The sequence below is a fragment of the Theropithecus gelada genome, chromosome 4 (assembly GCF_003255815.1).
Source record: "Theropithecus gelada isolate Dixy chromosome 4, Tgel_1.0, whole genome shotgun sequence".
NCBI classification, from domain to species: domain Eukaryota; kingdom Metazoa; phylum Chordata; class Mammalia; order Primates; family Cercopithecidae; genus Theropithecus; species Theropithecus gelada.
The window spans coordinates 2416961-2441206 of NC_037671.1; the positions used below are offsets into that span (position 1 = coordinate 2416961).

The following is a 24246-nucleotide window of genomic DNA, read 5'->3' on the forward strand; positions in this document are numbered from 1 at the left end:
CGGGTGGAGCGAGTGCGTGTGCCGAAAAGAGCCGATTTGCTGATTGGCTGCTGCCGCTGTCTTTCACAGCTGCAGCCAGTCGAGCAGAGGCACACCCAAATCCCCACCCCTTCCTCCCCGCCCCCTTACAGCTCAAATGGGAGGTGTCTACCAGGCTGCTGAGATCAGTTACTATGACGGTAATTGAAGGCCGCGGTGCGCCAACAGAATAATGCACGTCGATTGGGCAGCTCCAAGGGACAACCCACTACCGCTTGCCCGCCCACCACCCACTTCCCGCGCAGATTTCCAAACCGCGACCAGAGAGTCTGGCGCCAGCTGCCGGCGATGGATAGAGGGGCTCTGCCATAGACGTCCGACGTGTCCGGTACGGCCAGAGCGCCTTTCCTCGGTCCTCCCAGACATGGTGTCCGCTGACTCATGAGAAATGAAAGTGAGTTGCAGTCGTGGCTGGGGGCTGCAGTTTGGAGAACAGCCCGTAGGCGTGGCATTTCACTCCTTGTTGCAGTGGAATTTCATTTCCTTTTGATTTGGTTTGTAGTAGAAGTCATATTATTTCTTCCCGGGAATACATCTCTGACGGACATTTTGAGGTCATTTTCATAAATCCAAGATCCTAAAGATCTGTAGTCGAACAGAGAAAACTGGCTTGCACTCTGTCTTAAAGGCTGTCCCCACCTTTCGAGGGGCGAGGGAAGGATGATAAAATCATTTATTTTTATTTTTTAATTAATTAATTTATTTTGAGATGGAGTTTAGCTCTTGTTGCCTAGGCTGGAGTGCAGTGGCGCGATCTCGACTCACAGCAACCGCCGCCTCCCGGGTTCAAGCGATTCTCCCTGCCTCAGCCTCCCAAGTAACTGGGGTTACAGGCATGCGCCACCACACCCAGCTAATTCGTATTTTTAGTAGAGACCGGGTTTCTCCATTTGGTCAGGCTGGTCTCGAACTCCTGACCTCAGGTGATCCGCCCGCCTCGCCTTTCAAAGTGGTGGGATTACAGGCGAAAGCCACCGCGATCGGCCATTTATTTGTTATTTTTTGAGACGGAGTTTCGCTCTTGTTGTCCAGGCTGGAGTGCAATGGCGCGATCTCAGCTCACCGCAATCTCCACCTTCTGGGTTCAAGGAATTCTCCTGTCTCAGCCTCCCTAGTAGCTGGTATTACAGGCATGCGCTACCACGACCGGCTAATTTTGTATTTTTAGTAGAGACGGGGTTTCTCCATGTTGGTCAGGCTGGTCTAGAACTCCCAACCTCAGGTGATCCTCCCACCTGGGCTTCCCAATGTGCTGGGATTACAGGCGTGAGCCACCGCACCCGGCCCATTTTATTATCTCACAATAAGACATGAAGAAAATGGTAACTATAACACTTGCATAATTCATAAAGTCCTTTCTGTTGGTTATCTCAATTCTGTCCACAACAGTCAAATAAGCAGATTTTACAAACAAGGAGTTGAAGTCCTGCAAAGTAAAAGGACTTTCCTAGGATCCTACAGCTAATATAGAGACAAATTGAAACAAGTTATCTGATTGTGTATTTTGAGTTATTTCTACTCCCACAAAATGACTGTTTTCATTTCCCTAAAACATAGAGCATTATATTTTAAGTGGGAAGAGAGGGCTTACACAAGTTGATGTTCCCTTATTTAGAAGGCGACTTAGAAATACATTGATCTGCCCGCCGCGGTGGCTCACGCCTGTAATTCCAGCTCTTTGGGAGGCTAAGACGGGCGAATCACGAGGTCAGGGGATTGAGGCCATCCTGGCTAACATGGCGAAACCCTGTCTGTACTAAAAATACAAAAAAAAAAAAAAAAATTGATCTGTGTGTAATCGAATGTGAATGAACAATGATGTTGACTTGATACTACATTTCTGAGTGGCCAGACTGCAACATCCTGGAGGACAGGGAACTAATTTTTAATCATTTTGTAACCATAGTTCCTAATTTGGTGGATACATAGTAACTATCAAATAAGTGAATAAATCTCTGGGAAGAAGCTGGTGGACTCTGTCTTGAGCCCATCCAATTTTCCCCCATCAATTACCCCTCTCTCCTTTTTCAATACTGGGTATCTTGCAGAGTTGCAATGGCGGCCACCTGGTCAGTGAAATAAGCGAATTGAAAAACCACTGACTTCATTAACATGTCTAAAAAGGTAGGCTGAAAAAACTGAAAATCTATTAGGCATCTCATTCCATAGTTCCCTGTTTGACAAGAAGATCAAGGTGTCTTCAAAGTCTGCCCTAAGGCCCAGATCTCCTACGTGGATGGAGACTTCTAGTTTCACAAATCCCCGATGTCGGTTTCTCTAAACTATTTTATTCTTTGAACATACTCTCCAGACAACATCTCTATCCTGAAAAGCCCTTGCTGCAATTTTGTTTCTCTTTCAAAACAATGACTCGAAAATTCCCAAGGAAATAGCAAGAGGGCGATTCCCTTCTTGAAGTATTTGAGAGAGCAGAAGCTTACTGAAGTTCATGACTTGGGTCACCAAAGGCCAGAGGTAGCAGAGCACGGTGCCACACTCCTCCCCATTTTTCGCTGAGCTAAGCAATTCTGTCTTCCCTAGAGGTACTGCAGCTGGGAGCTTTTAGGGCGTGCCTCACCACCCAACTTCTGGAACCCCAGACTTCTCAATTCCTGCATCCCCAAGAACTGCTCACTTTTTGTACAAAAACCTCAGGCACAGAGGAAAGGAATCTTGCGCAAGGTCGTTTTTCATTTACAAAACAAAAACCCAACAAAAACCAAACCGGTACCCACCCATTCGTCACTTCATTTTGCACCGTGAACAATAGGGGACTACAACTCCCAAAGAGGACTGCGCTCGTCCACTGGCTCAGAGGCCAATGGACGCCTGGTACATGACCGGCATCGACTAATCAGGGCCAGGCTCGATGAGGCTTTGTCTCCCGACCGCGCGCGGGGCCGATTCTCCCGCCTCCCAGCCCCGGCGCACGCGCGCCCCGCCCAGCCTGCCTTCCCTCCGCGCCCTCCCCTCTCCTTTCTCCCTCTCAGAACCTTCCTGCCGCCGCGTTCGCACCTCGCTGCTCCAGCGTCTGGGGCGCGTTCCAATCTTCCAGCCTGCGACCTGCAGAGAAAAAAAATTACTTATTTTCTTGCCCCATACATACCTTGAGGCGAGCAAAAAAAATAAATTTTAACCATGAGGGAAATCGTGCACATCCAGGCCGGTCAGTGTGGCAACCAGATCGGTGCCAAGGTAAGAATTTTACACCTCTTTTATTTCTTTTTAGAAGGAAAAATCCAGGTAAGTTATGAAAAAATGGTTGTGGGGCATTTGCACTCTCCATTCTTAATCAAGCTTTGCCCCTCCCAAGTTTGTTACATTTATATATATAATAAGTAGCATTTGCTTTTGGAAAACTGGGAATCATTTTTCTTGGCAGGCAGATTTTGGAGAAACTAGTAAAAGGGCTCTTCGGGTTTCGGGGGCGGGAAGACCAAGGACATATGTTACTTAAAAGGGCTTCTAACGGTCCAAGAACCGGGCAGGGAGAGAGATGCGGAAACAGTCGGAGACAAAGCGGGGCGAGGTTTTGCCCATGTGCATCCCGCCCAGCCCCCCCTGCGGGGTTCGTAGGGCCAAACGGGAGCGGGAAGGGGTGAGGCTGTCGGGCGGCTGCAGAGAGCTCCAGTGCAAAGGTCGGGGGGCGATGCGCCAGGGTGGGCTGCGCCGGGCGCTACCATTCACAAAAGATCAGGGACCCCAGCGCGCCCGCGACCCCGGAGGGCCAGTCCTGTAGTTGTTCCTGGGTGGAAGGAGAATAAGAACGGGATTAATTTTTCTTGCTTTCATGGCCCCTAAGCGAGACCTCTTTAGGGCGTGAACTGATACGTCGAGAAAATGGGGGTGTGTGGTTTTCTTTAACGAGTCCTTCAGGACTTAATGAGAGAGAAAGAATGCTTTAAATCAAGGGGGAGAAATCTAGCAAAGGAATAAAATTCCGAGGCCAAGGGTTTTTTTTTTTTTTTTGCGCGCGGTTACAGTGTAGCGGGGGAGGGGCGGGAGGAAGTGCGGGTGCTACGTTGTAGCAGAAGGGCGGGGCCCTGCGGGGCGGGGCCAGGGCGCCGCTGGCGCGCGGGGACAATGCGGCGTTGCCCGCCGGGAGGGGCGCGCTACCCCGGGCCCCGCCCCTCGCGCGGAATTCTTGCCCCTGGCCCCGCCCACGTGCGAAGTCTTTTGTCGGCGGCTCGACCTGCGCGTGCGCGGCAGTCACGTGGAGGGTGGGGGGTGGTCGACTGCGGCAGCAGCTCTTCTAGTGCCCCGAGCCTTTTGTGCGCCGCGCGGTGGGGCGGTGCCCAGCTCGGGGGAAGAACAGCGGCGCTTATCCAAGTATGGTCGACCTCCATCCGCCCACCGAGCACTTGGGACCCGCTGCACATAATCCCGAGCAGGGAAAGCTGTGGCTTTCCCGGGGGAGCGAGTGTCTAGGGGAAGGGTGTGGCAGGCACACGGGATGCCAGGCCCTAGAACAACGACCTGAGCGCGTGTGGGATTAAAATGGGAGATGTGGGGCTGAGGCGGGCTAATTGGGATCGCTCCCGCTCAGGGGTTTGAGACCATCCTGGGCAACAAAGCGAGACCCCTCCCCCCGGCCACATCTCTTCAAAAAAAAAACAAAAAAAAATTAACTGGGTGTGGTGGCGCGCGTCTGTGGTCCCAGCTATTCGAGAGGCTGAGATGGGAGGATCGGTTGAGCCTGGGAGTTTCAGGCTGTAGTGATCCGTGATTGCACCACTGCACTGCAGGCTGGGCAACAGAGGAAGACCCTGTCTTAAAAATTAAAAGAAGCTGGGCGCGGTGGCTCACGCCTGTAATCCCAGCACTTTAGGAGGCCGAGGTGGGCGGATCAAGAGATCTAGACCATCCTGGTCAACATGGTGAAACCCGTCTCTACTAAAAATACAAAAAATTAGCTGGGCGTGGTGGCGCGCGCCTGTAGTCCCAGCTACTCCGGAGGCTGAGGCAGGAGAATCGCTTGAACCCGGGAAGCAGAGGTTGCAGTGAGCCGAGATAGCGGCATTGCACTCCAGCCTGGCGACAGAGCGAGACTCCGTCTCAAAAAAAAAAAGAAAAAAGTTAAGAAAAAGATGAAATAAAATGGTAGTTGGGGACGTAGTTGACTGGGACTTGACTTGTTGTGGTCTCGTTGCTCCTGCCCGGCAGTTCTGGGAGGTGATCAGTGATGAACATGGCATCGACCCCACCGGCACCTACCACGGGGACAGCGACCTGCAGCTGGACCGCATCTCCGTGTACTACAATGAAGCCACAGGTAAAGGCAAGAGCCCGGGCAGCTCAGGTTCCCTTCCCTGTCTCCCACTTCTCTGGGGTCTCTTTCCATTCCTGGGCACGCCTTATCCCCTTTTGGTGAATCTATCATTTTCTCTCTTTTGTGAACCACCGTCGGGGCCAAAGACGTCTGCTGCCACCTGGTGGCAGGACCTGGAACAAGTCTTGGGTCCGTGCTGTCTTCCATTCCCAGTGTATCTATAAACCTTTCCCTCTGCCAGATCTCACAGCTCTTAACTTTATTCTTTGTAGGTGGCAAATATGTTCCTCGTGCCATCCTGGTGGATCTAGAACCTGGGACCATGGACTCTGTTCGCTCAGGTCCTTTTGGCCAGATCTTTAGACCAGACAACTTTGTATTTGGTAAGTTATACAGATGATATTAGCAGATGATATACTATCGTGTTCAACTTATTTGGGTGCAAGGACACAGCAAAAGTTAGGAGATGATTGTTGTACTGGAGTGCTAAGAACTGTATTCTGAAATCTTATGGAGGGTAGAGGTAGTGCCTACTGTTGCTGGTACATTATGGGGCAGTAGGGGGAGAATACATCACAGTGAAGGAGAAAGAAGATACATCCAAGGGAATTATTTCTAAAGTTGAAAGATGGAAACATCATGTATCTTCCATACCCTGTTAATTGAGCTTTTCTCCTGACTGCATTCCAGGTCAGTCTGGGGCAGGTAACAACTGGGCCAAAGGCCACTACACAGAGGGGGCCGAGCTGGTTGATTCTGTCCTGGATGTGGTACGGAAGGAGGCAGAGAGCTGTGACTGCCTGCAGGGCTTCCAGCTGACCCACTCACTGGGCGGAGGCACAGGCTCTGGAATGGGCACTCTCCTTATCAGCAAGATCCGAGAAGAGTACCCTGATCGCATCATGAACACCTTCAGCGTGGTTCCTTCACCCAAAGTATCTGACACCGTGGTCGAGCCCTACAATGCCACCCTCTCCGTCCATCAGTTGGTAGAGAACACTGATGAGACCTATTGCATTGACAACGAGGCCCTCTATGATATCTGCTTCCGTACTCTGAAGCTGACCACACCAACCTACGGGGATCTGAACCACCTCGTCTCAGCCACCATGAGCGGTGTCACCACCTGCCTCCGCTTCCCTGGCCAGCTCAATGCTGACCTCCGCAAATTGGCAGTCAACATGGTCCCCTTCCCACGCCTCCATTTCTTTATGCCTGGCTTTGCCCCTCTCACCAGCCGTGGAAGCCAGCAATATCGAGCTCTTACAGTGCCAGAACTCACCCAGCAGGTCTTCGATGCCAAGAACATGATGGCTGCTTGTGACCCCCGCCACGGCCGATACCTCACCGTGGCTGCTGTCTTCCGTGGTCGGATGTCCATGAAGGAGGTCGATGAGCAGATGCTTAACGTGCAGAACAAAAACAGCAGCTACTTTGTGGAATGGATCCCCAACAACGTCAAGACAGCTGTCTGTGACATCCCACCTCGTGGCCTCAAGATGGCAGTCACCTTCATCGGCAACAGCACGGCCATCCAGGAGCTCTTCAAGCGCATCTCGGAGCAGTTCACTGCCATGTTCCGCCGGAAGGCCTTCCTCCACTGGTACACAGGCGAGGGCATGGACGAGATGGAGTTCACTGAGGCTGAGAGCAACATGAACGACCTCGTCTCTGAGTATCAGCAGTACCAGGATGCCACCGCAGAAGAGGAGGAGGATTTCGGTGAGGAGGCCGAAGAGGAGGCCTAAGGCAGAGCCCCCATCACCTCAGGCTTCTCAGTTCCCTTAGCCGTCTTACTCAACTGCCCCTTTCCTCTCCCTCAGAATTTGTGTTTGCTGCCTCTATCTTGTTTTTTGTTTTTTCTTCCGGGGGGGGGGGTCTAGAACAGTGCCTAGCACATAGTAGGCACTCAATAAATACTTGTTTGTTGAATGTTTCCTCTCTCTTTCCACTCTGGGAAACCTAGGTTTCTGCCATTCTGGTGACCCTGTATTTCCTTCTGGTGCCCATTCCTTCCATCTGTCCAGTTAATATTTCCCTCTTAAAAATCTCCAAGACGCTGGGTCTCATCCAGATCCCATTTAGAACCAACCAGGTGCTGAAAACCCATGTAGATAATGGCCACCATCCTAAGCCCAAAGTAGAAAGTGGTAGAAGGTAGTGGGTAGAAGTCACTATATAAGGGAGGGGATGGGATTTTCCATTCTAAAAGTTTTGGAGAGGGAAATCCAGGCTATTAAAGTCACTAATTTCCAAGTATGTCCATTTACCATCTCAGCTTCAAGGGAGGTGTCAGCAGTATTATCTCCACTTTCAATCTCCCTCCAAGCTCTACTCTTTGGAGGGGTCTGACCCACTCTGTCAAGTGGAATCCTTCCCTTTCCAACTCTACCTCCCTCATTCAAACTCCTTTCCCCTGATCAGAGAAAGGGATCAAGGGGGTGGGGGCAGGGGCGGGGGGAAAGAGACCAGCCTTGGTCCCTAAGCCTCCAGAAACGTCCTCTGAATCCCCATCTTTTCTTATTCCCAAAAAAGAACAAGCATCCCTGACTGGAATGGTGTATACTGCCACATCAGTGTTTGAGTCAATCCCCAGAGGAGAGGGGAACCCTCCATCTTTTTTTGCAACATCTCATTTCTTCATTTTGCTGTTGCTTCCCCCCACACACACTTAGTTTTGTTCTTTCCTACATTTGAGATTTCTATTTTGTGTTGAACTTGCTTTTTTTCATATTGAAAAGATGACATCGCCCCAAGAGCCAAAAATAAATGGGAATTGAAAAAAGCTACGAGATGTGTGCTTATTTAGGGAAACACTGCTGATGGAGGCCTGGGGCCTGAGTTCAGGTGCACTGCTCTCCTTAAATTGACACCTCACAGTATTAAGTTCCTGTCCCATCTATGGGTTCTGCATCCATGGATTCAACCAACTGGATATTGGGAAAATAGTTGTACTGGACATATATAGACTTCTCATTCCCTAAACAATAATAGTGTAAACTATTTACATAATATTTGCATTAGATTAGGTATTACAAGTAATGTAGAGATGATTTAAAGTACACAGGTTATATGCAAATACTACATTTTATATGAGGGACTTGGGCGTCTGCTGATTTGATATTTCAGGGAGGTACTGGTAAGGACACTACTGAATAGACCCTCACATCATTATCTCTGGTACCCAAACTGTTCTCAGCACCAGTCAGTCTTTTTAATGGAGTCTCTGACGGCTCACTGCAGCCTTGATGTCCTGGGCTCAGGCAATCCTCATTCTCCCAAGCAGCGGGACTGTAGGCATGAGCCAGGTGAGCCAATGCACCAGGTCCACCAATGAGTCTTAACTGGGGAAGGCATAGGCTTAGATACAGGATCCAGGGCTGGAAAATGGAAGCTGAGAAGAATGACAAGTCATGCGTAACTGGTTTCCAGACCAGCATCCACATCCTCTGGAAACTTGCAGAAATAAATGGAAGTTTTTTGTCCCACCCAGATGCACTGAACCAGAAATGGTTGAACTGGCCTTGGCCACTCAGCCCAGGATTCCTTTGGGTTATGTGTACCCACGGCCGTTTCCTGTGATCCTATAGGCTTAGTCAACCTGTGACACCAAGATAACTAGTGAAGCCCTGGTATGGTGGCTCCCACCTGTAATCCCAGCACTTGGGGGCCGAGGCAGGAGAATGGCTTGAGCCCAGGAGTTCCGCACCAGCCTGGGCAACAGTGAACCATCTAACCAAAAAAAAAAAAAAAAAAAAAAAGCTGGGCATGGTGGCGCATGCGTGTAGTCCCAGCTACCGGGGTAGAGGGTGGTGGTTGTTGGCCAGGGTGGGGGTTGGGTGGGAGGGCGAGGCTGCAATGAGCCCTGACCGTACCCCTGCACCCCAGCCTGGGTGACAGCAAGACCTTGTCTTTTTTTTTTTGAGATGGAGTCTTGCCTTGTTGCCCAGAGGGGAGCGCATTGGCGCGATCTTGGCTCACTACAACTTCTGCCTCCGGGGTTCCAGGAATTCTCCTGCCTCAGCTGCCCAAGTAGCTGGGATTACAGGCACCTGCCATCACCCCAGGCTAATTTTTGTATTTTTAGTAGAGATGGGGTTTCACCACGTTGGCCAGGGCTGGTCAAACTCCTGACTTCAAGTGATCCACCCGTCTCAGCCTCCCAAAGTGCTGGGATTACAAGCATGAGCCACTGTGCCAGGCCCAAAGTGCTCGGATTACAAGCATGAGCCACCACGCCCGGCCCAAGACCTGTGTTAAAAAAAAAAAAGACAGTCGGGAATGCTACCTTACAGTCCCATTCTAAAACAATCTGTACCATCTGCTACCTCATACCTCATACTTTTAAGTTCTCAATGCAAGTCTCAAAGCTACCCTGAAAACAATAATTCCTTTTGCCATATTTTCAGGAATTCTGGGAACTAATACTATTCTCAACAGTCCTTCTATTTTAGCATGCTTTTCTGACTATAATACACTGTTGGGAAAAATTAACTCTAAAACTCTTGACAGTATATAAGTAACTTGCTTTTCTCCCATTCTAGAAAGCCTATTTTATGCAAAGGAGGAAGCTACATTCTAGCGTTCATTTTCTTTCTAATAGAGCCAGGATCTTGCTTTGTCACCCAGGCTGGAGTGCAGTGGTACGATCACGGCTCACTACAGCCTCAGACTCCTGAGCTCTAGTGATCCTCCCACCTCAGCCTCCCAAGTAGCTAGGACTACAGGCAAGAGTCACCACATCTGACTCTAGCATTCATTTTTTTTTTCTTTTCAAACAGTCTCACTCTGTTGCTTAGGTTAGAGTGCAGTGATGTGATCTTGGTTCACTGCAACCTCCACTTCCCAGGTTCAAGTGGTTCTGTCTCAGTCTCCCAAGTAGCTGGGACTACAGGCACGTGCCACCCTACCTGGCTAATTTTTGTATTTTTGGTAGAGACAAGGTTTCGCCATGTTGGCCAGGCTGGTCTCAAACTCCTGACCTCAGATGATCTGTCTGCCTTGGGCTCCCAAAGTCCTGGGATTACAGATGTGAGCCACCATGCCGGGCCAAGCATTCATTTCCAGTTGCTTCTGTTTTATTAATTGTTGAAAAGTATCAGTACTTACTTATAGCAATTTATTTGGGTAGCAAAGTTGAAAACCTCCAGCCCATCCTTCAGTCTTGGTCAGGAAAGCATTCTAGACAACAGGCTCCAACAGTCTGATTTAATTAGGAATTAAATAAGTTGAGATGGGGTGGAGTGGGATCATCAGAAGGCTGACATGGGACCGCTGGAGTTGGCAATCATAGCAGTGTGAGGTTGGCAAGGGGAGCAACCCCCTTCAAGACAAGGCACAAACTATTTGGCAAGGAGAGATGAGGGGTGGGACCTCACTGTCAATGGACATGCTCAGGGAGGCCAGTGGATTACATGCAACAGGAGGATCATTCAGGCAACTTCAGCTATGAGGCTGGGCATCTGTGAGGGCTGAAGGCTCAGGCTGTTCGCAAAGGCTTGTGATTCACCTGGCAAAAAGACAACAGCAGGTGACACTTGGGAACATTTGGGAGGTTGAGGCCCCTGCTCTCCTGGGCCCCCATTTAGATGAATGGGCTATAGGGAGAACACACACGGCCAGGAGTCTTCTTTCTGGTGCCTTACCTCATCCTGTTTCCCTAAGCAAAGACATCAGGATCCACATACAATAAATCACTCAAGAGAAGAGAAGGGGCAGAGCCTTGTTTGCACTCTCCTTAGCTATGAATATTCCACTGCAGGCCTCCAGGAGGCTCCAAGGAACCCAGTTTGAAGGTCATCGGTATGGTCCAGGGCTTTTATTTACATATGCTTTTTTTTTTTTGAGACGGAATCTCAGTCTGTTACCCAGGCTGGAGTGCAGTGGTGCAATCTTGGCTTACTGCAACCTCCGCCTCCTGAGTTCAAGTGATTCTCTTTCCTCAGCCTCCCGAGTAGCTGGGATTACAGGTATGCGCCACCATACCCGGCTAATTTTTGTATTTTTGATAGAGATGGGGTTTCACCATGTTGGCCAGGCTGATCTCAAACTTCTGACCTCAGCTGATCCATCCACCTATAATCCCAAGGTTATGGGATTATAAGCATGAGCCACAGCGCCCAGTCCAAATATGCATTTCTTTCTCTCTCTCTTTTTTTTTTGAGATGGAGTCTCGCTCTGTCACCCAGGCTGGAGTGCAGTGGCGCAATCTTGGCTCACTGCAAGCTCTGCCTCCCAGGTTCTCACCATTCTCCTGCCTCAGCCTCCCCAGCGGCTGGGACTATAGGCGCACAACGCCATGCCTGGCTAATTGTTTTGTATTTTTAGTACAGACAGGGTTTCACCATGTTAGCCAGGATGGTCTCCATCTCCTGACCTCATGATCCGCCTGCCTCAGCCTCCCAAAGTGCTGGGATTACAGGAGTGAGCCACCGTGCCTGGCTTCTTTTTTTCTTTTTTGAGATAGAGTCTTGCTCTGTCACCCAGGCTGGAGTGCAGTGGTGCAATCTCAGCTCACTGCAACCTCCACCTCCTGGGTTCCAGCAATTCTCCTGCCTCAGCCTCCCGAGTAGCTGGGATTACAGGCAGACACCACCAAGCCTGGCAAATTTTTTTTTTGCATTTTTCGTAAAGATGGGGTTTCATTCGCCATGTTGGCCAGGCTGGTCTCGAACTCCTGACCTCAGGTGATCTGCCTGCCTCGGCCTCCCAAAGTGCTGGGATTACAGGCGTGAGCCACTGCACCTGGCACCATTTCTTTACCATACACATAATGCTTACTATACACCAGGCACTATTCTAAACACTGCAAATATTTGCTCGAGCCCCTCAACAATTCAACAGGGTAGTTTCTAATTATTAACCCAATTTTAAGGTGAGGAAACAGGTATAGAGAGGTTGATTACTTGTCCAAGATCACAGCTAGCAGGCATTGTAGCTAGGATTAACAAAACAGTGGTTCCAGAGCCTGTTTGCTGACCTTGACCATGATCTACAGGTGAATTAACTGGGGAACCAAGAAAAGCAGTGATATGCCCTGGAATTAATTAACTGTTAATAGACTGCAACTAGTTCCCTATACTAGTGGGGTGACCACAAGCACAGGTTGCAGAGACAGTTGACCTGGATTTCACTCCAGCTGCACCAGCAGAATGAGTAGGAACATGCTGGAAGTTCAGTTTCTTGACTTTGTAAAACCCTATATACCCTAAGGGTAGTTTAAAACAACTCATTTATGTAGAAGCTTAGCACCGTGTCTGGCACACAGAAAGTGATTAATAAACATCAATGACTCCCAGGCCTGGATGCTGGTTAAATGCTACGCCTGCTGCGTTATACAACACAGGAACCTAGCAATTCTGCTCCTCAGCTCCAACCTGAGACCTCACCTGGGAGATGCTGACGCCTGTGAGTCTTTCCACACTCTCTGGCAGGCGGGTTAGAATGTCCAGTACTTCCCCAGTCACTTTGGCTGCCCCCATGGTCCCACTGCCGCTGGACACCAGTGTGATCTTATTGGCCGAAGTCAAGGGACCACTGATCTCCTCTGCCACCTGGCAGGAGAGAGATGCCCACTCAGTGCCCATGATCTGACCACACTCTTCATAAAACAACTTACCCTGGGTTTTAAGGTCCTCGTTCCATTGGTCATCCTTCCTTACTTTGGCCACTAATAATTCCCACCCCTAATTTAGGGTCCCCCTAGCCTGGTTCCCCCTAAGCCCCTCATTTCACCCCACCCCTTAGTCCCTGGTTCTATTTCCTCCTTTCTTGGTGCCCACACAACCTCCAGACCTGGGGCAGCTTCTCTAGCAGCATGTCCAGTTGAGCAGCCTCTTGGTACAGCTGGAAGGCTTCTGCCTTCTTGGCCATCTGCTCAGCCTCGGCTCGGGCTCGGGCCCCTATGGCAAAGGCCTCAGCTTCCCCACGCATCTGAGGGTTAAGGATGCTTGTGAGATTGACGGAAATCATTAAGAACAAGAAATCCCAGCTCAAGCAGCAACCCCCACCCTCTCCACAAGCCAGCAGGAGCTGCATCTTAACTCACCCGCACAGACTCAGCTTCTGCCTCCGCCTGCATAATTAGTTGGGACCTGTGGACAGAAGGAAAGTGGAGGGTGCAGCCCAGTGACTCAGTGTTGCAAAGGCAGAGGTTCCTGAAACCTAAAATCCATAGCAGTCCAGGTGGTGAAGGCTTCAGCCCTCCATCTTGGGGTGCCTAGGTGGCAAGTGGGCTAGGAAGGGTCAGGAAGGGGACATTTACTTCTCTGCCTCGGCTAGGCGCTCCAGCTTGTAGCGCTCAGCTTCTGCTGGCTTCCGCACTCGGGCCTCCAGCTCTTTCTCCCGCCGGGCGATCTCCTGCTCCTGCACTGCCACCTGCTGGGCCCGCTCCACCACCTGCACCTGCACCCGCTGCTCCTCAATCTGCTGCTTAGTCTTGGCCACCTGGGTAGGAGGGGCGCTCTGAGTCAGAAGTGAAGAGGAAGTGCTCCAGAACCAGAGCTCCAGAGTGGGACATAAAAATAGGAGCTGGTGGCTGGGCGCGGTGGCTCACGCCTGTAATCCTAACACTTTGGGAGGCCAAGGAAGGTGGATTGCCTGAGTTCAGGAGCTCAAGACCAGCCTGGTCAACATGGTGAAACCCTGTCTCTACTAAAATACAAAAAATTAGCCAGGTGTGGTGGCACACGCCTGTAGTCCCAGCTACCTGGGAGGCTGAGGCAGGAGAGTTGCTTGAACCTGCGAGGTGAAGGTTGCAGTGAGCCGGGATTACGCCACTGCACTTCACCCCGGGCAACAGAGTAAGACTCCATCTCCAGCCCGGCGCGGTGGCTCACACCTGTAATCCCAGCACTTTGGGAGGCCGAGGCGGGCAGATCACGAGGTCAGGAGATCGAGATCACAGTGAAACCCCGTCTCTACTAAAAATACAAAAAATAGCCGGGCGCGGTGGTGGGCGCCTGTAGTCCCAGCTACTCGGGAGGCTGAGCCAGGAGAATGGCGTGAACTCGGGAGGTGGAGCTTGCAGTGAGCCGAGATCGCGCCACTGCACTCCAGCCTGGGCGACAGAACTAGACTCCGTCTCAAAAAAAAAAAAAGACTCCATCTCCAAAAAAAAAAAAAATAGGAGCAGGTACATGAAGGTGGGTCCCCTCCTGCTTGGCCAGCCCAGTGGAGTCCAGTGTTCCTCTGATGAGCTCCTGTTTAATCTATTTTTCCCACCTGTGCCCCCTTCTAGAGTATAAATACCTGGAGGGCACTGAGCACATGGTGGCCTTCTGTTATCTCCAGTCTTGCTCAAATCCCCCCACTGTTGCTAGAATAACCTTAGTGCTAGCCTAGGCTACTGCAATAGCTGACTTATTTTTTGTGGGGGTGGGGACACGTGATCTTTTTTGTCTTTTGCATATGGTGCAGATTTAACAGAAAAAAAAAGTAAACCACGAGAAAGCTTCTTCCTACATTCTCCAAACCACGTGGGTCCCTTTCCCAGAAGTAGCCACCCAGACCAGCTTCTTGTGTATCCTTCCAGGGATACTCTGAACATCTACAAGAATGTGTGTATTCATAGAATTCCTCTTATTTAAGCAGATTTATTTATTTTCTTTTTTTTTTCTTTTAGGTAGAGTTTTGCTCTATTGCCCAGGCTGGAGTGCAGTGGCGTGATCTTGGCTCAGTGCAACCTCCACCTCCCAGGTTCAAGCTATTCTTTTGCCTCAGCCTCCCAAGCAGCTGGGACTACAGGCATATGCTACCACGTCTGGCTAATTTTTGTATTTTTTTTTTAGTAGAGGCAGGGTTTCACCATGTTGGCTAGGCTGATCTTGAACTCCTGATCTCAAATGATCCATCCACCTCAGTTTCTCAAAATGCTGGGATTTTGGGAGGCTGAGGTGGGAAGGATCCTTTGAGCCCAGGAATTTGAGAACAGCCTAGGCAACATGGTGAAATTCCATCTCTACAAAACATACAAAAATTAGCCAGGTGTGGTGGCATATGCTTGTAGACCCAGCTACTCGGGAAGCTGAGGTGGGAGTATCGCTTGAGCCTCGTAGTTGAAGCTATAGTGAGCTGAGATTGTACCGCTGCGCTCTATCTAGCCTGGTGGACAGAGTAAGACTCAGTCTCAAAGAGGAGGAGAGGAGAGAAGAGAGAAGAGAAGGAAAGAGAGGAAGAAAGACTAGTCAAGTGCAGTAGTGAGAAGTAGGTAAAGAGCAGAACAAGGAGTTCAATCTGTAACTCACTGAACAATCAATTGAGATAACTTACTACCTTTGGACCAGCCTCTGTCTTTATCTTAAAAAAAAAATCATTTTGGCTTTAGTGAGGTTTTAGGAGAGAGTAAAATTAGCTACATTCGTTTAATCCATCATCTCTGAAAAAGAGCCCAACTCATCTCTTACTTCCTTTTTTTTTTTTTTTTTTTTTGAGACGGAGTCTCGCTCTGCCACCCAGGCTGGAGTACAGTGGTGTTATCTCGGCTCACTGCAAGCTCCGTCTCCCGGATTTATGCCATTTTCTTGCCTCAGCCTCCCGAGTAGCTGGGACTACAGGCGCCCGCCACCACACCTGGCTAATTTTTTGTATTTTTAGTAGAGATGGGGTTTCACTGTGTTAGCCAGGATGGTCTCAATCTCCTGACCTCGTGATCTGCCCGCCTCGGCCTCCCAAAGTGCTGGGATTACAGGCGTGAGCCACCGCGCCTGGCCTTGCTTCCTCTCTTCATACAGTCCATTCTCCACAAGGCAACCAGACTGATCCCTATACAAATATAAATAAGACCATGGCACCTTTCTGCTTGAGGTTCTCCAATAGCTTTCCACTGTGCTTTCAATTCTCTTCTATGTCTCCATCATGACCACACAAACCCTTTGTGATCTGGCCGTCAGCCTTTCCTCCTCATTCACAGCACACCAGCCTCCTCAGATCAGAAACCTCCTTTCTGTCTCCACCTCATGGCCTTTGCACTTACTGGTCCTCCTGCCTAGCCACTAGCCCTATGTATCTATCTACCTTAGACAGAGTCTCGATCGATTTATCTATCTATCTTAGAAGGAGTCTCGCTTGTCACCCAGGCTGGAATGCAGTGGCGCGATCTCACTCCCACCTTCTGGGTTCAAGTGATTCTCATGCTTCAGCCTCCCGAGTGTCTGGAATTACAAGCTCACACCACCACACCCGGCTACTATTTTTTGTATTTTTGGTAGAGATAGGGTTTTACCATGTTGGCCAGGCTGGTCTCAAACTCCTGGCCTCAAGTGATCTTCCTGTGTTGGCCTCTCCAAGTATTGGGATTACAGGCATGAACCACCGCACCCAGCCACATATGACTACTTAAAAAGTACAGGCTAGAATGTTCTTGGCCCAGAACTCTACATTGTTCCTTCTTATCTACAGGTCTGATCTCAAACACCACTTCCTCATAGAAACTTTCTTTTTTTTTTTTTTTTTTTTGAGACGGAGTCTCGCTCTAAGCCCAGGCTGGAGTGCAGTGGCCGGATCTCAGTTCACTGCAAGCTCCGCCTCCCGGGTTTACGGCATTCTCCTGCCTCAGCCTCCCGAGTAGCTGGGACTACAGGCGCCCGCCACCTTGCCTGGCTAGTTTTTTTGTATTTTTTAGTAGAGACGGGGTTTCACCGTGTTAGCCAGGATGGTCTCGATCTCCTGACCTCGTGATCCGCCCGTCTCGGCCTCCCAAAGTGCTGGGATTACAGGCTTGAGCCACCGCGCCTGGCCTTTAGAAACTTTCTCTGACCACCCGCTAACCTAATAACTCCCCTCCCACAGTTTTTCACATAACCCTGTTTATTTCCTTCACAGCACGTAAACAAGAATTATAGCCTGGGAAGGTCATTTACTTGCTTACTAGCTGTTTCCTGTGTCATAATGTAAGCTGCATAAGGGCAGGAATCTTTTCTGTCTCATTCATATTTACAGCCTCACCTCCAAAATGATGTCTGGCACACAGGAGGCACTTAACAGATATTTGTTGAATAAATCCTTTCCTGAACACCTAGCACAGTGCCTGGTGCATAAGAAGAAACTGATAAAAGTTGAAAAGAGCCCAACCAGCCCAATCCCTTAATCTGCAGACAAGTAAGGTCATGTTTAGAAGGTTAAGAACCTTATCCATAGCTTTACTGCAAGCTAGCAGTTTCCATTATGGTAATCCTTTTCAAACTCAAACTCCAATGTGCATACAAATCACCTAGGAATTCACCTCAAGATTTTGTTAAAATGCAGGTTCTGATTCAGTTGATGAGGGCCAGGGCCTGCAATTTTGTATTTCGAACAAGCTTCGCAATGATGCTGTAGCTGCTGCTAGGTAGAACACAGTTTGAGTTGCCAAGCTCTATGCCATGCTCAACCTGTCAAGTCACCCAGGAATTTAACATAATAACAAAAGATGTTTTGTACCTTCATAATGCTTTCAGCCTGTACCAACTCTTGGCAAAAACAAAATGCATAACATTGCTATCCTTTGGGTAAAGGTCTCAAAGTACAGTTGACTTTCATTATTCTTGGTAGTTCTGTTCTATGAAGTAGTCATGAATGCTGAATTAGTTAGTATCTAATTTGTTCCTAGAAGAAATACAGGGCTAGGTTTCTGTGAGCCTCTGGTCACAACATTTTCATCAACTGATCAATATAAAGCCTTGCTTTATATGTGTTTCTGTTTAAAGACACCTTATGTAAACTATATTATTGATTCATTAACACTGAACTCACAGCTAACAGCACTACAACTCCTGCATGAACGAAGCTTACCTAACACATGTATTTCTTCCATAAGGCACATCATAGCCTGCTTGCACTAAAGGACACCAGACAGCACTCCAGTACTGATGCTTGGGGGCCATTTTAAAGAGCGAAATCACCAAGAAAAAGCACAAAAACGCAAAAAACATGGCAGCAAATATACTGCGAAAATAACATGGCTTATGATATGAGAGCTGAAACAAGGCGGCAGAGCATCTCCTTGCTGAACCTCACCTGGGCACTGCACATCAGGTGGCTCAGCTATCTCACCACTCTGTGCGTGTCTGCAAATGATTCTGAAAGTGCAGCGACTTTACTGGTAACCTTTTGAGGTTACCAACACATTTTAGTGAATAGGCAAATTCTCAGATACAAATAATGAAGAATGAAGATCAACTATATCTCCTGGCAATATCAAGGGCTGCCCATATCTCACTTTGCAGGATTCAATGTCCAAGTCCATGTTTTCCTTCTTCATACCCTTTTTTGATTAACCAGGGCTGCTGTTAGCCCATAGCATGCCTCTGTGCAAATTAGAAATTCCTCTGTGTAGATGCAGACCCATGTCAGCACTGCTTGATTAGAGGGGCATGGGCCGGATCTGAGCTCGGATCCACTTTCTCAGTCAGATACCCTTGCACAGACACAGTCTGCTCCAAACATATGACCAGCTTTATTGATCATATCCCTTCTTGAATTTTTTTTTTTTTTTTTTTTGAGATGGAGTCTCACTCTGTCACCAGGCTGGAGTGCAATGGCATGGTCTTAGCTCACTGCAACCTCCGTCTCCTGGGTTCAAGCAATTCTCCGGCCTCAGCCTCCCAAGCAGCTGGGACTACAGGTACGTGCCACCACACCTGGCTAATTTTTGTATTTTTAGTAGAAACGGGGTTTCACTATGTTGGCCAGGTTGGTGTCGAACTCTTGACCTTGTGATCCACCTTCCTTGGCCTCCCAAAGTGCTGGGATTACAGGCATGAGCCACCGCTCCTGGTCTTTTTTTTCTTTTCTCGTTTTTGTTTTTTTTTTTTTTTTTTTGAGACAGGATCTCGGTGTCACCCAGGCTGGAGTGCAGTGGTGTGATCTCGACTCACTGCAACCTGCACATCCTGGCTCAAGCGATCCTCCTGCCTCAAGCAATCCTCCTGCCTCATCCCCCAAGTAGCTGTGACTACAGGCCCGAGCCGCCATGCCTGACTGATGTTTGTATTTTTTGTAGAGACAGGGTTTCACCATGTTGCCTAGGCTGGCCTTGAACTCCTGAGGTCAAGCAATCAGCCTGCCTTGGCCTCCCAAAGTGCTGGGATTACAGGCATGAGTCACCACACCCAGCTGGCCTTTTCTTTAAAGCTTTTCAGCTGTAACATCTGAGTCTTTTAAATCTCTCCTCATATAAGGGAGCTGGTCCACTGATGGAGAGCCAGAATAAGATCAGAGTTAGAATATGAGAAGTAGTGGTTCCTGAGACGGACAGCCTGAGAGGAATGGGGAAGGGGCAGAGAGCAGCCTGGCCATCTGCCCAGTGCAGTGGCTCTGACCTGAAGCTGATAGGCCAGGTCAGCCTGTGCTCGGCGGGTGTTGACCTCGATGTCATAGGCGGCCTTCTTCAGCTCGTAATCTCTCTGTGCCTTGGCCATCTCGATCTCACTCAGGTACTGAGCGGACACCTTTTCCTGCTTGGCTTTAGCTTCCTGTCCAAGCAGAGATCAGGTAGGAAATGTCAGGGCAGTGGAAGAAAGGCCACAGTGAGAGTCTGCTTCCCACCAAGGTTCTCTGTCTGCCTCAAGTATTTTTCCTGCTAACCCAGCACCCCTGCTTCTTCTCAGTTGTGCCACTTCTATCCCCTTTCCCACTAAGCAACCCCCATCTCTCTCACCCGGATCCCAGCATCTCTCTTGGCCTCTGCTTCTCCAATCCGTGCATCTTTTTGGACTTGAGCTGTTCGAGCCTTTCCCAAAGAGTGCAAATAGTCCTGTGGGAGAGATGTAGAAATTAGTCCCTTGGACGGCTTAAGAGATGGGAGCAAGGAAGTGGGGAAGGATCAATTGCCCAGTTTTACCTGGTCATCGTGAATGTCCTTCAGAGTGTAGCTAACCACACTGATGCCCATGTTGACCAGGTCTGAGGAGGCCACTTTGAAAACCTGCTCTGAGAATTTCTGCCTGTCCTTATAGATCTCCTGTGATAACAGGATGGTGGGGAGAGGGGATGTAAGATTTCTTTTTTTTTTGGCTCACTGCAACCTCTACCTCCTAGGTTCAAGCGATTCTCCTGCCTCAGCCTCCCAAGTAGCTGGGATTACAGGCACCCACCACCATGCCCAGCTAATTTTTGTATTTTTAGTAGAGATGGGGTTTCACCAGGTTGGCAGGGCTGGTCTTGAACTCCTGACCTCAAGTGATCCACCCGCCTTGGTGTCCCAAAGTGCTGGGATTACAGGCATGAAGCACCCTGCCCGGCCGGGATGTAAGCTCTTAGATCCACTGTCTCTCACAGACTAGTGTGGTCCTTGGGTCCCCCTCATTTTGGCATCATTCCAGATGGTTCCCTGCCCCCAGGCCAACCTCCACAGTCATGTGGGCCATTATGGCCCTCTGGTGGCCCTCTAACGTCTCCAGGGCAATGTGGGCAATCTCAGCCTCCGTCTTCCCCAGGAACATCTGACAGGCGGCCGCCAGCATCTCCTTGTTCTGCCCCTGGATTTTTACCTGTAGCCAGAGTAGGGGTAGGAAAGGTGTGGTGGGGGCCTCATGAAGTCAGAGAAGAAGCAGAGAGAAGGGAGAGCCCTCAAAGAAATGCTTCTTCCATTTCAGGGAAAGAAAGGAGGAGGCGGCAAGTGCCTTGAGGGTGCCTGGAAAAGATGAGACTAGCAGAGGAACTTCTCTGCAGGCAAGGATCGAGAAGGCTGTGGCCAGAAGATGTCTTAATGTCTGGGTGAGAGGGTGATGGGGAAGTAGACTTTGGGGAAAAGGCTCTGAAAGCCTCACCTGGGCAATGCCAGTGACTGAGATGGGGACCCCATGGCGAGTGTAAACCTTTTCACTCTTGACATTGAGGGTCAGTGTGTTGAGAGAGATCCTAGGGGAAAAAGAAGGGACAGACAGTAAGAAAAGGAGGAAAAAGAGAAAATGGGAGGTTCCCCTTCCCTGGTTCCCTTCTTGCCTACCTCTGGATCTGCTGGATGCAGGGCAGGACAAAGACTCGTCCTCCAGCCACCATGACTGGGGGGCTTCGGCAGAACCCTGCAAAGTGAGGTGCAGTGAGGAACTGTGGCAGAGCTTGAATGTGGAAGACTGAGGAACTGGCGGGGGCTAGGGACAGCAACCCACAGGAGAGAATCTGGGAGCTGGAGGGGAAGCAATCTGGGCCTTGGAATGGTGGGAATCAAACTGGGCAGTTCGTGGTCATCAAGGGGCAGAAGCCTGGGGCTGGGAAGCTGGTAGGGAGAGGGAGAAGGGGCAGAGGCCAGACTCACAGGGGTTCTGGGGTCACTGGCTGGGAAGGGTACAACAGTACTTACCGGAGACCACCATGGCCTCATTTGGGCCACAGGTGAAAAACATGGTTCAGGCTGGAGCTGGAGGAGAGGGAGGGAAAGCCATTGCGGATGGGGAAGGGGCGCTGTGGCGTCCACAGGGGCCCATCCTTTCCCTTTCCCGTCAGGCCCTCTCAGTCTGCATCCGCCACAGCCTGTCCCTTCCGCACCCATGGGTCCGCTAAAGCTTTTCCCTGCAAAATCCTGAAGATCCCCAGCGACCTCTTCCCCGCCTGCGTACGGTCCCTCCCTTCCCCTCGCCGCTCCCTTTGATAAAGGTCCCCTGCGCCCAGAGGCCTGAAGATCTTTCCCCTCCCTCCCTGCTTCTCGGCAGCCCCAGGCTCCATCTCCCCTCCCCCACTCACCTTCCTGGACACCGGCGGCGGCCCGGCTGGGGTCTAGGGAAGGGCGAGGGCGCGCAGGGACCTGCAAGCCGAGCAGGGGCCGGTAGCGGACCAGCCTTCCTGGGTCCGCTCCCGCGTTCCCCACCCGGCCGCACCCTGTTGCTGCTGCAGACGCGACCCCGCCCCCCGCAGCAAACTAAGCACCCCCACCTCGCCCCGCCTCGGCCCTGTGAGCTTGGCCCGCCCCTTTCCCGGCAGGCCCCGCTCGAGTCCGCAGCCCGCCCACCCGTTGGCTCCCGGGCCCAGCCGGGCTGCCTGGTTAGCCCAGGGGCGGCCACATCCCTGCCGCCCCAATCACCGCCCTTCTTGAGCCGGGCGACACAGCTCCACGCTCCGCCCCCGGGCGCGGGACTTGACCTCCGCGGCCCGGCACCCTGGCGTAAGGGTGATTGCCACATCTCGGATTCGCCGCGGGGCAACTACCTGGGAAAACCGCAGACTGGGCAATGAAAGACTGCATCGGGCAACCGGATGCTGGGTTCTGTTGACTCCAGGAAAAGGAGCTCCCGGGCCCAGGGAAGTGCGCGGGCTGGGGACTGGGCCACGGCGCCTCCCGCCGTTCCTTGCCATCTGAAGGCGGGGAGGAGTGGGGAGTCGGCGCTTGCAAAGATACACTCAAGACTGCAGACAGTAAATCAAGTTTATTTGTGTTCACAGAACATACTGGGCAATCTCGACAGTCGCCCCGTGACAGCCCACCAACCCCCAACCCTCTACCCCGCAGCCTCTCCCTAAAGGCGACTTCAAGAAGATCAAAGGATCTCACGGATCTCATTCCCAATGGTCCGCCGAAGTCTCACACAGTAGACAGACGGAGCTGAGATGCTGGAGGATGCAGTGTCACCTCCTAAACTTACGACCCACCACCAGGCTTCATCCCAGCCGGAACGTCCTCCCCCACCCGAGTCCTCCCCACTTCTCCTACTCTGCCGCAGTTCCAGGTGTCCTGCCTCCACCAGTCCCACAAAGCTCAATAAATACCAAGAGACCTGCATTTACAGCAGGGGGAACATCTCACACCCTTGCATAAGTTAAAATAAATATTACGTACACCCCTTCATCACCTAGGAGGACGTACATAAATACATATAAATATTAATTAGGAGCAATAAGAAATAAATTAACGACGTTCTAATTCCCACCGGGCTTAGCCCCAGCTTGGCTGTGCCTCGGTCTATGTGCGCCTCAGTCCCGCCTCAAGCACTGGGTGTCGTCTCCGCTGTAGTGTTCTGAGTTCAAGTTGCCTCGGAAGTCCCAGTTTGGGATACGCTCTCGCGCACCAGGTACGCCTGGTGTTTCTTTGTGGTTTTTCGGATTCTTTTTGGGGAGTGCGGGGAGTCAAAGTCAGAAGGCGGCTGGGTGTTGCTGGAGGAAAGTGCTGAGGTCCAAAGAGTAGTCCGAGGGCTCCGAAGTCAGATTAAAGGGCTCGAGGACCGGGGGCACAGGGGTGGGCGCCTGGGATGCGGTGCTGGGGGCGTCCTCCGGAGGCAGGGGCGCTGGCACACCCTCTTCAGCTATCAGGATCTGGCAGAAGACGATGGTGAGCAGCAGAAAGAGAAGCCTTTTGGCCGGGTTCGGTTCCTCGACTGGCAGCTGGCGCCGGACCTAAGGGGTGACAAAAAAGGAGACAGGTCATGTCGAGGCCTCTGGAGTCGAGTCATTCCCCAGTGACTCCAGGGCAGCACACCCCGCGAATGCCCACTTCGGCGATACTCACCACTCGAGGGTAGAGAACCCTGCGGCTGCGCTTTCGGTGCCCGCGAGAGGTGCTGGGGCGCCCGGCGGGGACGGCTGCGGGCTCCGGGAGAGGGTCGAAGGTGAAGATCTCAGGACCGGAGCCCCGCCGGGGTCCCGGGTTGGTGGAGGGGGCCGGGGTCGGGGCCTGCAGGATGGTCATGGTCGGGTGGCAGCTGCGAGAGTGACACATGGTGCCCTGAGCGGAGTGTAAGGCCAAGTGCAGGCCGGCTGCCGGCAGAGTTAATTTATGGGCTCCTGGAAATTGGGCGGGTCCTTCTAACTCCTCCTCCCGCAGCTGGGGAGCGGTTGGCAGCAGCGGTCTGGAAATTCCAACGATTAAACAAAGGGAGTGGGTGGAGACTTGGCGTGCGCAATCCTAGGCGCCCAACTGTACGTTGAGTGTGTGAGTCGCGAGTGGGGGTGGGTGAGATCCCGGGCTGTAGGCACATGTCGGGGCATGTGGCATCTGGAGAGGGGTTCGCGACAGCCTAGGAGATGGTTTA

The 24246-nt window shown here is 51.0% G+C and overlaps 3 protein-coding genes across 38 annotated transcripts; 1 reads left to right on the forward strand and 2 right to left on the reverse strand.

The window, feature by feature from the left end:
• Nucleotides 1–161: 161 nt before the first annotated feature.
• Nucleotides 162–8093, forward strand: LOC112622300 (tubulin beta-7 chain). Of its 32 annotated transcripts, XM_025381703.1 has the most exons (6): nucleotides 2889–3234; nucleotides 5203–5311; nucleotides 5581–5691; nucleotides 5999–6225; nucleotides 6370–6676; nucleotides 6776–8093. In XM_025381703.1, the coding sequence occupies exons 1-6, from the start codon at nucleotides 3178–3180 to the stop codon at nucleotides 7054–7056; spliced, it is 1092 nt and encodes a 363-aa protein (XP_025237488.1). In that variant the 5' UTR covers nucleotides 2889–3177; the 3' UTR covers nucleotides 7057–8093. The 32 variants fall into 32 exon arrangements, with proteins under 32 accessions (XP_025237468.1, XP_025237493.1, XP_025237496.1 ...); XM_025381708.1 differs by having other exon boundaries at nucleotides 2872–3234; nucleotides 5999–6606; nucleotides 6952–8093; XM_025381711.1 differs by lacking the exon at nucleotides 6370–6676 and having other exon boundaries at nucleotides 2872–3234; nucleotides 5999–6358; nucleotides 6815–8093.
• A 2406-nt stretch (nucleotides 8094–10499) lies between these two features.
• Nucleotides 10500–22346, reverse strand: LOC112622299 (flotillin-1). 5 transcript variants are annotated; one of them, XM_025381682.1, is made up of 13 exons: nucleotides 21968–22346; nucleotides 21588–21644; nucleotides 21234–21309; nucleotides 21055–21145; nucleotides 20632–20775; nucleotides 20127–20246; nucleotides 19944–20039; nucleotides 19606–19758; nucleotides 13572–13753; nucleotides 13356–13401; nucleotides 13103–13240; nucleotides 12697–12861; nucleotides 10500–10817 (listed from the first exon to the last, which is right to left on the reverse strand). In XM_025381682.1, exons 2-13 carry the CDS (start codon nucleotides 21628–21630, stop codon nucleotides 10788–10790), a joined length of 1284 nt encoding a protein of 427 aa, XP_025237467.1. In that variant the 5' UTR covers nucleotides 21631–21644; nucleotides 21968–22346; the 3' UTR covers nucleotides 10500–10787. The 5 variants fall into 5 exon arrangements, with proteins under 5 accessions (XP_025237467.1, XP_025237464.1, XP_025237465.1 ...); XM_025381680.1 differs by lacking the exon at nucleotides 10500–10817 and having other exon boundaries at nucleotides 12157–12861; XM_025381679.1 differs by lacking the exon at nucleotides 21055–21145 and having other exon boundaries at nucleotides 21234–21644; nucleotides 21968–22286.
• A 282-nt stretch (nucleotides 22347–22628) lies between these two features.
• LOC112622301 (radiation-inducible immediate-early gene IEX-1) lies at nucleotides 22629–23957 on the reverse strand. The gene is made up of 2 exons (XM_025381719.1): nucleotides 23724–23957; nucleotides 22629–23611 (listed from the first exon to the last, which is right to left on the reverse strand). The coding sequence occupies exons 1-2, from the start codon at nucleotides 23931–23933 to the stop codon at nucleotides 23351–23353; spliced, it is 471 nt and encodes a 156-aa protein (XP_025237504.1). The 5' UTR covers nucleotides 23934–23957; the 3' UTR covers nucleotides 22629–23350.
• Between the last annotated feature and the right edge of the window lie 289 nt (nucleotides 23958–24246).

What these genes read in the sequence shown, in the direction of transcription:
- LOC112622300 (XM_025381683.1), top strand. Translation starts at nt 212, where the DNA reads ATGCACGTCGATTGGGCAGCTCCAAGGGACAACCCACTACCGCTTGCC. An exon ending in ATAGACGTCCGACGTGTCCG is followed by an intron (nt 368 to 5,202) that starts GTACGGCCAGAG and finishes CCTGCCCGGCAG; the next exon opens with TTCTGGGAGGTGATCAGTGA. An exon ending in ACCAGACAACTTTGTATTTG is followed by an intron (nt 5,692 to 5,998) that starts GTAAGTTATACA and finishes ACTGCATTCCAG; the next exon opens with GTCAGTCTGGGGCAGGTAAC.
- LOC112622299 (XM_025381678.1), bottom strand. Translation starts at nt 21,608, where the DNA reads ATGAGGCCATGGTGGTCTCCGGTAAGTACTGTTGTACCCTTCCCAGCC. An exon ending in ACCTGGCCTATCAGCTTCAG is followed by an intron (nt 13,754 to 19,605) that starts GTCAGAGCCACT and finishes CCTCCTACCCAG; the next exon opens with GTGGCCAAGACTAAGCAGCA. An exon ending in TGCTAGAGAAGCTGCCCCAG is followed by an intron (nt 12,862 to 13,102) that starts GTCTGGAGGTTG and finishes CTCTCCTGCCAG; the next exon opens with GTGGCAGAGGAGATCAGTGG.
- LOC112622301 (XM_025381719.1), bottom strand. Translation starts at nt 23,933, where the DNA reads ATGTGTCACTCTCGCAGCTGCCACCCGACCATGACCATCCTGCAGGCC. An exon ending in GGGTTCTCTACCCTCGAGTG is followed by an intron (nt 23,612 to 23,723) that starts GTGAGTATCGCC and finishes GTCACCCCTTAG; the next exon opens with GTCCGGCGCCAGCTGCCAGT.